Source organism: Myotis daubentonii, assembly GCF_963259705.1.
Source record: "Myotis daubentonii chromosome 1 unlocalized genomic scaffold, mMyoDau2.1 SUPER_1_unloc_1, whole genome shotgun sequence".
Lineage (NCBI taxonomy): Eukaryota > Metazoa > Chordata > Mammalia > Chiroptera > Vespertilionidae > Myotis > Myotis daubentonii.
This window is the reverse complement of record NW_026775446.1, coordinates 582,004-596,630: the sequence shown is the minus strand read 5'-3', so window position 1 is coordinate 596,630 and position 14,627 is coordinate 582,004. Positions and strand designations below refer to the sequence as shown.

At 50.3% G+C, this 14,627-nt stretch overlaps 1 gene segment (V, D, J or C); it reads left to right on the top strand.

Annotated features, from left to right (window-relative positions):
• The first annotated feature begins 430 nt into the window (after positions 1–430).
• Positions 431–1,663, top strand: LOC132225709 (immunoglobulin heavy variable 3-48-like). The segment is given in 3 exon segments: positions 431–533; positions 629–939; positions 1,412–1,663. Coding segments are annotated over 3 exon segments (666 nt in total).
• Positions 1,664–14,627: the final 12,964 nt, after the last annotated feature.

Below are 14,627 nucleotides of genomic sequence, written 5' to 3'. Positions count from 1 at the left end.
GAGGACAACAGCAAATAGAATCTTTCAGACTCAAAATAAAAGCATCATCCAATGCAAATTCTTTATCTCAAACCCCAAAGAGGTGACATGGCCCAAAGGCGAGGGAAGGAGATCAAGAGGAAGCCCCATCCATGTGCCTCTGGGGGAGCACCCCTGGGTCCTCATCAAAACCCCAAGGTAGGAGGACTCTCAATCCTGGAAGCTGCCCCCAAAGGAATGGGGTCATGGTGATGGGTCTCAGGAAAGGAGGGAGTGAGGGGGGTCAGGACAGGACCCCCTGTGGCCAGCATCCTTGAGTCCCTTCCCATCTGGGGTCGCCCCGAGGATGACAAGGTCAGGCATGCAGCCCAGGGTCCCAGCTGCACCTTATATGGAGACTCCATGCAAATGGGGCTCTCCTCCTGCTCATAAAAGGGGGCCCTTGCCCGGCATGTGGGGGAGACACCCAGAGCCCAAGTGCCTGAGACAGGACCCCAGTGGCTCCACCATGGACTTGGTGCCAAGCTGCGTTTTCCTCCTGATCATTTCTCAAGGTCATTCTCCTGAGTGGGGAGCGCTGAGACCTGTGCCTGTGCCTGTTGGAGCTTCCATGTGATTCTCAGTCCACCTTGTGTCTCTGTGTTTGCAGGTGTCCAGTGTGAGGAGCAGCTGATGGAGTCTGGGGGAGGCCTGGTGCAGCCTGGGGGGTCTCTGAGACTCTCCTGTGCAGCCTCTGGATTCACCTTCAGTAGCTACGACATGAACTGCGTCTGCCAGGCTCCAGGGAAGGGGCTGCAGTGGGTTTCTGCTATTAGTAGCGGCGGTGGTAGCACATCCTACGCTGACTCTGTGAAGGGCCGCTTCACCATCTCCAGAGACAACGCCAAGAACTCGCTGTCTCTGCGAATGAGCAGCCTGAGAGCCGGGGACTCTGCCTTGTATTACTGTGTGAGAGACACAGTGAGGGGAAGTCAGTGTGAACCCAGACACTAACCTCTCTGAGGAGACAGCAGGGCTGAGCTGCAGGGAGCGTTAAGGACCCCAGGGGGCACTCAGGACCAGCAAACCCAGGTCCCAGCTCAGAGGCTGTCCCTGGAGGGCTGTGCAGGCTTCCTATTGGGGTCAATGCTTTCTTCCCTCCTAGTGTCCCTGGGGCAGCTCCTCTTCCTTCTTTGCGTCTTTAATTAGATTCTCTGCAGGAAAAAAGCAGGAAGTGGCTGTGTGTCAGATCTGGTTGACTTCTCATCTGGGTCCTTCCTGTCACCAAGTCCCTGGTGGTTGCGCTCTGGTTTGACAAGGCAAACATTGTAGGGATTCTGGTCCCCTCACTGAGACCTAAGTCCACCACCCTCGACACAGTGCTAGGAGGGGAACACGGAGTCCAGGCCCCAAAGCTAACCTGAGTGTGACCAGCCCCTCGCTCTGCCCCTAGAAGATCCCTTTGTGGGCAGTTAGCTGCTTGCCTCTCACTGACATGGCTGCACATGGAGATGTAGGGTCGGACCCTGTGGCACTGCCCCTCAGAGATCCTGGAAGTACCTACATCTCCCTGAGCCCCAGAGGGAGCCTGGAAGCCCTGCTGGGTGCTGCTCCTCATGGGTCTCAGAACCTGGTCCCAGGGGACGTGTTCCAACACCAGTCCCGCTTCCCCTGGGGAACCACCTGCATCCTGAGAACCTGCTGAAGGGAGACATGTCCCTCCCACCTCTGCTGTGCCTCCAGCTCCGCAGACACCACCCCATCCTCACCCTCTGTCCTCTGCCACCCACACTCTCACCCCATGGGTCTTGCACAAGACGTCCCGTGTGGAGTTCTGTGCCGTCTCCTTCCCGCCCTGGTAGTTTTGCCTTAAATGCACCCCCTCGCCATCCCCTCTTGCTCATCTCCTGTGCCTTGCCCTCCCTGATACGCCAGGGCCAGGGCTACTGAACCGTCCTGCTGAGCCCACGTGCAGTGCCCAAGTGTGATGTCAGGTCCTGGGGGCCCCTCCTGTGTCAGGTGGGGACACAGCTGAGCACTGAGCTCAGAGCACCTCTAAATGCTCACACCTGGGCTGAGGGAACCTCCAGGGCCCTGTGAGCTGCAGAGCATCGTGGTGGACAAGCCCATGGCCACTGGGGTCAGAGGGCAATCATGGAAGGGCTGGGGCCTGGTCACCTATGATGTTGCCAACGTTCCGCCCACTAGAGCCCAGGTACACAGGTAACTCTGTGAACCCTGAAAGTGCAGGGACAGCCTGGCCAGCATGGCTAAGTGGTTGAGCATCAACTTAAGAACCAGGAGGTCATGGTTCAATTCCCAGTCAGAGCACATACCTAGGTTTTGTGCAACATCCCTAGTTTGGGTGTGCAGAACACAGCCAATCAATGGTTCCCGCTTATCATTTATTGTTCTATCTCTATTTCCCTCTCTTTTCTTCTATGATATCAATTTAAAATATTTAAATAAATAAATAAATAAATAATAAAATTAATGCAGGTTTGATTCACAATATGGGCACATATGGGAGGGAACTGATCAATAGGTTTCTCTCACATCGTTGTTTCTCTCCTCTCTTTCTCCTTTCCTTACCCTCAACAATCAATGAACACCTCCTCAGGTGAGAATAAATTAAACAATATATATATATATCTGTACCTATATGTACATCTACCAATACATCTACATCTACCTCTACATCTCTATATCTATATCTATCTATATCTATCTATATCTATCTATATCTATATCTATATCTATATCTATATCTATATCTATATCATCTATATCTATACCTATATCCATGGGAGCAGAGGCACATTGATGTTATTCCTAAGGAGTCACTGACTGTGCCCACATCCTACTTCCTGACCCCCTCCTGCAGCATAGCCCCTGGTGTGGAAGGAGAGGTCCCTGGGCACTGTGACCAGGACCCCAAGGAGGGCCTGGTTCTCTGAGGACACAGTCAGCACCTCCTTCCAGGAGAAGCTCCAGAGACCAGAACCTCCCTCAACTCTTGCCCTTTGTATGTGCAGACACCTCCCATATGCAAATGCCCACACGGCCACCAGACACACACACAGTTGGCGTCCACTTAAATGCAGGGCCTCCTCACCCTGAAGAATACTTTCTGGGGGACGAGGACCTCACCTGCAAGACATGACTCCCATGTGGCTCTTCCTCTTCCTGCTGTCAGCTCCCAGATGTGAGTGACTCAGGGCTTAGACGTGAGGAGGTGGTGATCCTGCGTCTGAACCCAGGACTCACTGTGTTCTCTCTGTCCCAGGTGTCCTGTCCCAGCTGCAGCTGCAGGAGTCGGGCCCAGGACTGGTGAAGCCATCGCAGACCCTCTCCCTCACCTGCACTGTGACCGGAGGCTCAGTCACCAGCAGTGACTACTGGAGCTGGATCTGCCAGCCCCCAGGGAAAGGTTTGCAGTGGATGAGGTACTGGTCAGGGAGCACAAGGTACAACCCAGCCTTCCAGGGCCACATCTCCATCACTGCTGACACGGCCAGGAACCAGTTCTCCCTGCAGCTGAGCTCCATGACCACTGAGGACACAGCCATGTATTACTGTTCAAGACACAGTGAGGGGAAGTCAGTGTGAGTTCAGACACAATCCTCCCTGAGGAGACAGCAGGGCTGGGCTGCAGTGGGACATCCCAGACAGCAGGGGCGCTCAGGACCCACAGCACAGAGAGCAGCCCCAGGAGCAGGGGCAGGGGTAGGTGGGGAGGGAGAAGCCTTTCTGTTGGGCACAGGGATTTCCTCTCAAGCTCTCAGCTGCTTCCAGGGACAGCTCTTCCTTCTCATGTTCTCCCCGCAGACAACAGTGAAGAGGGGTCATGTGTTTGCAGGTGACAGGTCAACAGTGACGGCGAGTCTCCTTCACAAATTCTAAAAGTGGCTTTTTTTAGTCTCTTTTCAACGTTTCTATGATGAGTGTGAGCTCCATGGGAGGGTTGCTGGGGTTGGGCTGTGTGTACAGCTCTACATCCCTCCCTCGGGGTCACAGCTCCCTCAGTGTCTGACTCTTCCTGTGCCCTTCCCCTCCTGGTTCCAGGGAGATCGCAGGGCCCTCCCTCTGCTGAAAGGCCTGAGCTCACTCAGGGCTGGTGGACCTCACCCATCCTCTCTGGATTCACATTGATCCCCAGAAGAGCTGTCAGCTCAGTGCACCAAACACAGGGAGCCCCACATCCACCCACAGGAGGGGACCCTGTTGTCCTTCAGGAAGCAGTGCTAACCCCACAGCGGGGACAGGTGACCCTGAGGCTGGGATGTGCATCATCGAACTCCTCCTCCACCTTTCCTCCTGGATCCAAGGTTTTCTAGCTTCACTCTGGGTGAGATGTGCATCGGGAGCACGTTGGAAGCCGAGGAGCATCCATGAGACCCCCTGTGTCCATACCGTCCTCTTACTACTTACCCAAGAAACACTGTCACACAAACACATAATCACACACACACACACACACACACACACACACACAGTCACACACACACACACACACACAGAGGATCACAGTCACACACACAATCACATACACAGTCACACACAGAGTCACAAACAATAAGACACACAAACACACACACAAACAGCCACACACAGTCACACACAACCACACACGCAGTCACACACAATTACACACAGAGTCACACACACACACACACACACACACACAGTCTCACACTCATTTCTGGAAAAGACATGCATTCACACATTAGCAGTGATTCGAAACCATTCATGTCATTACACTCTGTACTTTAGGAATTCTATTTAATAAAATGGGGTTATATTTCGTTTTCTTGGATGCCATATGAAATAAATATGTGGTCTATAAGCAACTATTATTTCAACACTGACCACACCCTGTGACGATCAACAGTTGTATTTCTCAGTCCACTTAGTAGGAGCTCAAATTAGGCATTTAATCCAAACTTTGCTAAATTGGTACAAATTTTTAAAATATAGTTGAAGTAATAGTGAAAATCTTCCACCAAATAAACGGAAAGGACCAAATGAATTCAAGGGTGAATTCTACCAGAAATTCAAATGGGAGTTGATAACTTTCTATAAACTCTTCTTGAACACTTCTAAGAACTGAGGAAAGAGACAACACTTCCAAACAGATTTATTGAGGTGACCATTACACTCATATCAAAGCCAAGTAAAAACATACAAAAATGGCAGGTCAATATCGCTGGTTAAATTATATACAAAACCCTCAAAAATATACTAGGAAACTTAACAGCACCCTGCAAGGGTCATTTACCACGATCAAGTGGGATACTATCCTAGCATGCAAGGATGGTTCAACGTACGAAAACCAGTAACTGTGCTACATCTTCTCCACAGAATGACGGATAAAGTATACCCTCTTATAAATAGACTAGAGGCCCGGTGCACAAAAATTTGTGCACTCGGGGGGGAGGGGTGTCCCTCAGCCCGGCCTGTGCCCTCTCGCAGTCTGGGACCCCTTGGGAGATAACGACCTGCTAGCTTAGGCCTGCTCCCGGGTGGCAGAGGGCAGGCCCAATCCCTAGGTGCAGCCCCTGGTCGGGCTCAGAGCAGGGCCGATTGAGGAGTTGGGGTGCAGCCCCCTGTCATGCACAGAGCAGGGTGATCAGGAGGTTGTGATGCCACCCTCAGTCACGCTCAGGGTAGGGCCGATTGGGGGGTTGGGGCACCGTCCCCTGTCACACTCAAGGCAGGGTCGATGGGAAGGTTGCAGCGCTACCCCCTGCCACGCACAGAGCAGGGCCAATCAGGGGGTTGGGGCACTTCCCCCAGTCACTCACACAGCAGGGCCCATCAGGGGGGTTGGGGCTCTGTACCCTGTCAAGCACAGAGCAGGGCCCATCAGGGGGTTGGGGCACTTCCCCCAGTCACTCACACAGCAGGGCCCATCAGGGGGGTTGGGGCTCTGTACCCTGTCAAGCACAGAGCAGGGCCCATCAGGGGGTTGGGGCACTTCCCCCTGTCATGCACAGAGCAGGGCCCATCAGGGGGTTGGGACGCAGCCACTCTCACACTCAGGGCAGGGCCGATGGGGAGGTTGTGGCTCTACCCTGTCACACACAGAGCAGGGCCCGTGGGCGGGGGGGTGGGGGGGTTGGGGCGCCACACCCTGTCACACACAGAGCCGCAGGGTGATCAGGGGGTTGGGGAGCTCCCCCTTATCAGACACAGAGCAGGGCTGATCAGGGGGTTGGGGCGACTTCCCCTGTCAGGAACAGAGCAGGGCCAATAGGGAGGTTGTGGCACAGCCCCCTGTCACACGCAGTGCCGCAGGGCAATCAGGGGGTTTGGGTGCTGCCCCCTGTCATGCTGATCCCGGTGCCGGGAGGCCTTGTGGCTCTGCTGATCCCGGTGCTGGGAGGCATATTACCCTTTTACTATATAGGGTAGAGCAGCCATGGGCAAACTACGGCCCGCGGGCCAGATCCGGCCCGTTTGAAATGAATAAAACTATTGAAAAAAAAGACCGTACCCTTTTATGTAATGATGTTTACTTTGAATTTATATTAGTTCACACAAACACTCCATCCATACTTTTGTTCCGGCCCTCCGGTCCAGTTTAAGAACCCATTGTGGCTCTCGAGTCAAAAAGTTTGCCCACCACTGGGGTAGAGGCCTGGTGCACAGGTGGGTGCCAGCTGGTTTGCCCTGAAGGGTGTCCTGGATCAGGGTGGGGGTCCCCACTGGGGTGCCTGGCCAGCCTGGATGAGGGGATGATGGCTGTTTGCACCTGGTCACACACCCTTTAGGGTGGGGGTCCCCACTAGGGTGCCTGGCCAGTCTGGGTGAGGGGCTGAGGGCTGTTTTCAGGCTGGGGGTGACTGAAGCTCCCAACCGCTCCTTTTTTTCTTTTTTTATTCTGGGCCAGCTTTAGCTTTGAGGCTTGGCTCCAGCTCTTGGGCCTCTTCTGCTGAAAGTAGGTCTCTGGCCTTTGCTAACAATGTTGCGATTCTGCTGGCTGAAGCCTGGCGGACTAAAGCAGGTTTCTGGGGTTTTGTTTAGCTTCTATATTTGTTACATAGTTGCTTAGAGTTGCAGCTCAGAGGCCTGCAGTGGCAGGCGGGGAACGTTGGTTTCCTCCGTCACTGAAGCAAGCAAGCCTCATGTTAGTTTCAAGCTGCCTGGCTGCCAGCTGCCATCTTGGCTGGCAGTTAATTTGCATATTGCCCTGATTAGCCAATGGGAAGGGTAGCGGTTGTACACCAATTACCATGTTTCTCTTTTATTAGATAGGATACAGAATAAAGCCTTTAAAATTGAGAATCGCTTCAGAATTAAATTCTTAGCAGATTAGGTGTAGAAGTGATGGACCTCAATATACTAAAGGCCACATTTGAAAAGCCAACAAGTGACATCATGCTTCACAAAGAAAATTTCAAAGCTTTTCTTCTTACATCAGGACCAAGACAAGGGCTCCCCTGTGACTACTTCTATTCGTCAAAACAAGAAGTCCTTTTCAGAATAATTAGGCAAGAAAAGCAAATTTCAAATGTCTACATAGAAATGAGTTAAAATGTTTCTCCTTATCTGTAAGCAGATGATAGGATGTTGTACATAGAAAACCCTAAACACTGTATGAAAAGCTAATAGAACTAGAATTAAGGAAAGACGTAAGATACAAAACCAACACACAAATGGCTTGTGCCCCTGCACCCTCTCAACAGAGTGTCTTCATGGCTCTAGGAAATATGTGGGCTGTTTCAGAGGAAAGTGAGGGAAGAAAACTTGAACTGGCTACACAACAAGGAGATAACAACCTAATGAAACAAGAGCCCTGCACATGTGTGTCCTCTGTCTTGGTTAATCCCCCATCATGTTCCCAGGTAACTCTGTCCTCATGTGGCACTGGGTCAGGTGCAGATTCCAGTTGACCCCCATCATGTGGGGACAGTGGTTACCAGGGTCACATGCAGACATGAGCTCTCCAATAACAAGATTTTCATAACCTAAACTTAATTATTCCTAAATCATTTCTGACATCTCCCCCTCAACACACCTCGTCATGATGGAGGTTCTTCTATGTCCCAAGGAATGAAACTGGATCTACAAGAGAGTCTAGAGAAGAAACACCACAAAGGAGGGTCTGCAGCTGCTACACGTCCAGCACCAAACTGCCCTGAAGGAATAGGACCCGGGAGCTCTGTCTGTGTCTCTCAAGTTCATGCTTCAGGATCCCAGGGACCCTCACAGACACTCCTCTCTCCTCAACACTTGTTCCACTGGCTATAGGCTCACACTCTGGTATTAGTTTATCCTCTGATCACTTTTTAAGGGAAACAGTGTCACATGGGACTTCTGGCCTCCTGAACATGAACCTCATGCAACAAATGAGGACTTTAAGTGCTGAAGGAAAATTGAGTAGCCATCAAGGTCGAATTCTAAACTAACTGAAAATATATTTCAAAACTGAATGAAGCCATATTGGTGTGGCACAGTGGTTGAGATTCGACCTATGATTCCATTCCTGGGCAGGGCACATACCTGGGTTGTGGGCTTGATTCCCAGTAGTGACCATACAGGAGGCATCTGGTCAATGATTCTTTGTGTTCCCCAGATGGAGGCAGGAAGCCCTGCTGGGTTCTGCTCCCCATGGTCCTCAGAACCTGGTCCCAGGGGACGTGTCCCAACACCTGTCCCACTTCCCCTGGGGAACCACCTGCATCCTGAGAACCTGCTGAAGGGAGACATGGTCCCACCCACCTCTGCTGTGCCTGCAGCTCTTCATACACCTCCCCATCCTCACCCTCTGTCCTCTGCTTCCCACATTCTCACCCCATGGGGCCTGCACAGGACGTCCCATGTGGAAGTGTCTGCCCTCTACTTTCTGCCTTGATAAGTTTTGCCTTAAAGGCAGCCCCACGCCATCCCCTCATGCCCATCTCCTGTGCCAGGCCCTCCCCGAGATGCCAGGGGTAGGTCTACTCAGCCGCACCGCTGAGCCCACGTGCAGGGCCCACATGTGATGTCAGGTCCTGGGGGCCCTTCCTGTGTCAGGTGGGGACACAGCTGAGCACTGACCTCAGAGCACCTTCAACAGCTCACTCCTGTGATGAGGGAGCCAACAGGGATCTGTGAGCTGCAGAGCATCATGGTGGACAAGCCCACGGCCACTGCGGTCTGAGGGCAATTAGAGAAGGGCTGGGGCCTGGTCACCTATAATGTTACCAATTCCATGCTGACCAGAGCCCAGGTACACAGGGAGCTCTGTGAATCCTAAAAGTTCAGGGACAGCCTGGCCAGCATGACTCAGTGGTTGAGCATCAACTTACGAACCAGGAGGTCATGGTTCAATTCCCAGTCAGGGCACATACTTAGGTTTTGTGCAACATCCCCACTTGGGGTGTGCAGAACGCAGCCAATCAATGGTTCTCTTTTATCATTGATTGTTCTCTCTTTTCTGATCCCTTCTTCTATGATATCAATTAAAAATATTTAAGTAAATACAAAACTAATAATAAAATTGATGCAGGTTTGATTCACAATGTGGGCACATATGGGAGGGAACTGATCAACATGTCTCTCTCACATCATTGTTTCTCTCCTTCTCTCCTTCTCTCTTTCTCCTTTCCTTACCCTCAACAATCAATGAACACATCCTCAGGTGAGGATAAAGTAAACAATATCTATATCTATACCTATATGTACATCTACCAATACATCTACATCTACCTCTACATCTCTATCTTTATATCTATATCTATATCTATATCTATATCTATATCTATATCTATATCTATATCTATATCTATATTGATTTTATCCCTAAGGAGTCACTGATTGTGCCCACAACCTACTTCCTGACCACCTCCTGCAGCATAGCCCTTGGTGTGGAAGAAGAGGTCCCTGGGCATGATGATCAGGACCACAAGGAGGGCCTGGTTCTCTGAGGGACAGTCATCACATCCTTCCAGGAGAAGCCACAGAGACCGGGACCTCCCTCAGCTCTTGCCCTTTGTATATGCAGGCACCTCCCATAGGCAAATGCCCACACGGCCACCCCCCCACACACACACACACAGTTGGCATCCACTTAAATTCAGGGCCGCCTCACCTTGGAGAATACTCTCTGGGGGGCCAGGACCTCACCTGCAAGACATGACTCCCATGTGGCTCTTCCTCTTCCTGCTGTCAGCTCCCAGATGTGAGTGACTCAGGGCTTAGACGTGAGGAGATGGGGACCCTGCATCTGAGCCCAGGACTCACTGTGTTCTCTCTGCCCCAGGTGTCCTGTCCCAGGTGCAGCTGCAGGAGTCGGGGCCAGGACTGGTGAAGCCCTTGCAGACCCTCTCCCCCACCTGCTTTGTCTCTGGTTACTCCATCACCAGTGGTTACTACTGGAGCTGGATCCGCCAGGCCCAGGGAAGGGGCTGGAGTGGATTGGGTGCATATGGCATAATGGAGACACTAACTACATCCCGTCCCTCAAGAGCCGAACCTCCATCTCCAGAGACACGTCCAAGAACCAGTTCTCCCTGCAGCTGAGCTCCATGCCCCCCCCAGATCCCATCTCAGAGAAGGGCACCCTGTCCATCTACTTCCAAAAGTCAGAAACCTGGGGGTCCCCTTGATACTTATTTCTATCTCACCCCAGAATCACCTCCTCTCCTAGTTTTGTAGATTTTTTATCCTCTGCATGTCACTTCTCTCCACTTCTGTCACTACCCCAGTCCAGCAAAGATGTGAGAGCACCAATAGGGCAGGGGTTTGTGTGCCTTCACGTGTGTGTGTGTGTGTGTGTGTGTGTGTGTGTCTGTGTGTGTGTTTCACTGATGTATCCTAAGTGTCTAGATTTGCAGGGGTCAGTCAATTTTTTCTGTAAAGAGCCAGACAGTAAATATTTTAGGTTTTGTGTACCATACTGTCTCCGTTGCAACTTCTTAACTCTGCAGTTGTAGCATGAAAAGAGCCATAATTGGATGGACATGTTAATGTTCCACTAAAACTTTATTTATGAAAATGGGTGACAGGATGGATTTGACCAGAAGGCTGCAATTTGCTGACCCCTGATCTAGAAAAGTTTCTGGCACATAGTAGATGACAAGTAAATATTTTTAATTGACTTGGTCTCCTCTTACCATCTATTACCTCCAAATTAATTCCCCATTTTCCCAACCATGAATTAGATCATGACATTCCCACCCCTCAATCTCCACCCCAACCATCTGCTTCAAGGCTTCAAGTCTTAGGATAAAGATCAAACCCACGTTAAAGCCAACATGCCCTAAACAATCTGGCCCCTGCTCCCACTCCAGCTCTTACTCATCTGAAATGAATAATACGTGGAGTAAGACTAACACTGCAGATTAAACATAAATGAACTCCAAGAAGTCTAAGGAAACTCTCCAAAATGGAGCACAGAATAAATTTTCCTCATAATAGCCAAGTGTCAGGAATGTAAGAGACAATAAAGCAGTCAGGTATCTCTATACATAAAAGCCTAAGTGCCCAAACAACCAACAACCAACCGACCATTTGAACGGTTGCTATGACGTGCACTGACCACCAGGGGGCACACACTCAATGCACGTTCTGCCCCTTGGTGGTCAGTGCACTCCCACAGCATGAGCACAACTCAGCTGACTGACAGATGCCAGGTTCTCTGATGGTGATCACAGCTGTGGTGGCACAATCCTCTCCTGTCTCCACAGCAGCAGGCTACTGAGCAATGGCAGGTGCTGCAGGGCCAGGATGAGCTGGAGCCGCGGGGCACCTGGCCCAGGCTCAGGTTCATGTCTTGAAAACTGCCACTTGGGTCACTACTACATACCTTGGGGTGTCAGGCTGCCGGGTGCTTCCTGATCCCCTCAAGTCCCAAAGGGTTCCGAATTGTGATAGGGTGCAGGCCAGGTTTAGGGGCCACATCTGTGCATGAATCCGTGCACTGGTCTTCTAGTTTACACATGGAATTGGAATCCCAAAAGAGGATAGAGGGGCACCAACAAAAATGTTTGAAGAGATTATGGCAAATAGTTTTTCAGAATTTGATGTAAACTATAAAGAGATCTAAGAACACCAAAGACAATAAGACGAATGAAAATAACATTAAATCTAGGCACATTGAAGTCAAACTGGTGAAAAAGATAAAATGCCTAAGAGCAGTAAAGAAATAACCACACATGAGTCAAGGAACAAGATTAATAAAAACATCAAAGGTCAGATAAAAAACTACCAAAACCAGAAGACAATGGAGTGATGAGTCAAAGAGCTGAAGGAACATTGAGAAGTCATGAACATAGAATTCTAAATTGTTGAAAATGAAATTACAAAATATCAAATTTTGTGAGATGGAGCTAGAGCAGTGTGTGGAGGGACATGTATAGCATTACATACTTATGTTGGAAAAGAATAAATATCTTTAAATCAATAATCTAAGACACCACTTTAAAAAAATGGAAAAGGGTGAGAGCCAATATGGAGGCAGAGGTAAATGCATGTTCACACTGCCTCCCACAACCATGTGAAATGCACAACTGAAATAGAGAATAACCATCACTCCTGACTAGGGAGGTAAAGAAGAAAGCACACGAGACTGGTAGGAAGGGTGGAGACGAGGAGCAGGCTCATCCGACACCCACATGTGGGGTGTTTTTAATTTGCAGGGATAGCTCAGCTGCAGAGGTCTCCTGTGAAAAGAAAAGGGTATCAGCCTCACACCAGACCCCCAACCCAGGGTTCCAGAGCTGGGAACAGAAGTCCTCATAACCTCAGGTTGTAAAAACCAGAAATGATTGTCTCTGAGTGATATGAATGCAGCTGGAGACCCAGGATGTTCCTCTTAAAGGGCCAGCATAAGGAACTTACAGGGTCCTGCTTCCTCTGAGCTCCAGGGGCAGGCAGGGGAGTTGGGGGATCCATGGACATACAGGGGAGAATTGGATTGTCCATCATTAGGGCAGGAAATAGGGGTGGCTTTCTCCCAGACAGGGCTGCTCCTAGGGAGTCATTGTTTCTGTGCTGGGACCTCCCCATCACATAGCTGTTTCCAAGCCATAGCTGAGGTTCCATCAGTGTGGATCACACAGTTTACTCTGCCCTCGTGATACCCTTAGAAGAAACCCCATCCAAATTGCAGCCCCACCCAAGTTGTTTGCAGCAGCCTTTCCATAGGAGTGGTTTGTCCTGGCTCAGGTTTCAGACTATCCTATAATCTCTCAAACAAGCAGCAGCTGACATCATCGTGCCCCAAACCTATCAATAAGGGACCCAAGACCTAGCACTAGCACCAGCCTGCCTTGCTTCACAACTTGTTCTTCCCTGGGCACTTCCATGCCAAATACAAGTAGCAGCCATCTGTACATCCCCCAGTAGCTCCTGCTTGGTGACCCCAGGCAGTGACTGACTTTGCACCACCCAAGAGGCCCTAGAGCCACTGCACCTGGTGGACAGCTTCAGACCACACCTGATTACAACTCCACACATTCAGAAGGGCGAAAAGGAGGAGAAGGACAAGCAGGATAAGGAAGGAGAAGGAGAAGGAGAAGGAGAAGGAGAAGAAGAAGAAGAAGAAGAAGAAGAAGAAGAAGAAGAAGAAGAAGAAAAGAAGAAGAAGAAGAAGAAAACAAAGCCATAGCCTTGGTTTAGCTCAGTGGATAGAGTGTTGGTCTGCTGACTGAAGGGCTCTAGGTTTGAAGATAGTCAGGGGCACATGCCCATGTTGTGGGAGTGCACAAGGTGGCTGATCAGTGATTCTCTGTCATCACTGATCTCTCTCTCTCTCTCTCTCTCTCTCTCTCTCTCTCTCTCTCTCCACTCTGAAATCAATCCTATCTAATGAAGAGGGAATATGTAAATTGAATGTAACTCTGGGACAAAGATGGCGATGTCCACAGTCAATAAGGAGTAATATGCAAATTCAGTGTCACCCCATGAAAAAGATGGTGACAGCTGGTCTGGGACACTTGTGTCGTCTCCATGGCAACAATGCAAGCATTCCACCCTACCCCTCCCACGGAAGGCCTCTGGGTCTGCTTCTCCACCACTGGCTCAGGGGCCAGAGGAGCAGAGATGCAAGCCTGCAGGTGGGCCTGGCACCCAGCAGCCCCAAGCCTTGTGGTTGTGGCCTAACTGGGGCCACTGGGGCAGGAGCAGAGACACAGATATGCAGGAAACCTGTGGAAAAGAAGATAAACTATCAGAACTTTATCTTCCTTTCTGCAAGATGGGAAAACTGACCCTGATTTATTTAGTGATATGGCCCTCACCTTTCTACAAGCACAGGGTATGTTATGACCACTCTGTCTCCAGAGAATAACGCTACTGTGGCAAAACATCTAAGAAAGGAAACAAGCTTTTGTTGGGTTTATTCTGAAGGCCAGAGAACATGCCACCCCAACATATGCCATGTTGTTATTTTCATGATCTTGACCTGCAGATGCTTGAAAAACAGAAAAAGTACCAAGAGGCTTTCACTGAAGTCTCCTGATCTGCCTAAGATCAGACCCCCCAGAGGAGCTTATACGTCATAGATCCACTCGATGAGGAAAGTGTCATCAGCCAGCGAAGACTGACTCCTGTAACAGGACAGGAGACTAGATGTTGACATCACACCCAAACTTTGTTACAAACTATCTCCCCCCAGCCCCATTTATCTTTCCTAAAAATCATTTATTCTCCTCTAAGAGGCCTACATCTCCCCTCCCCTCTCC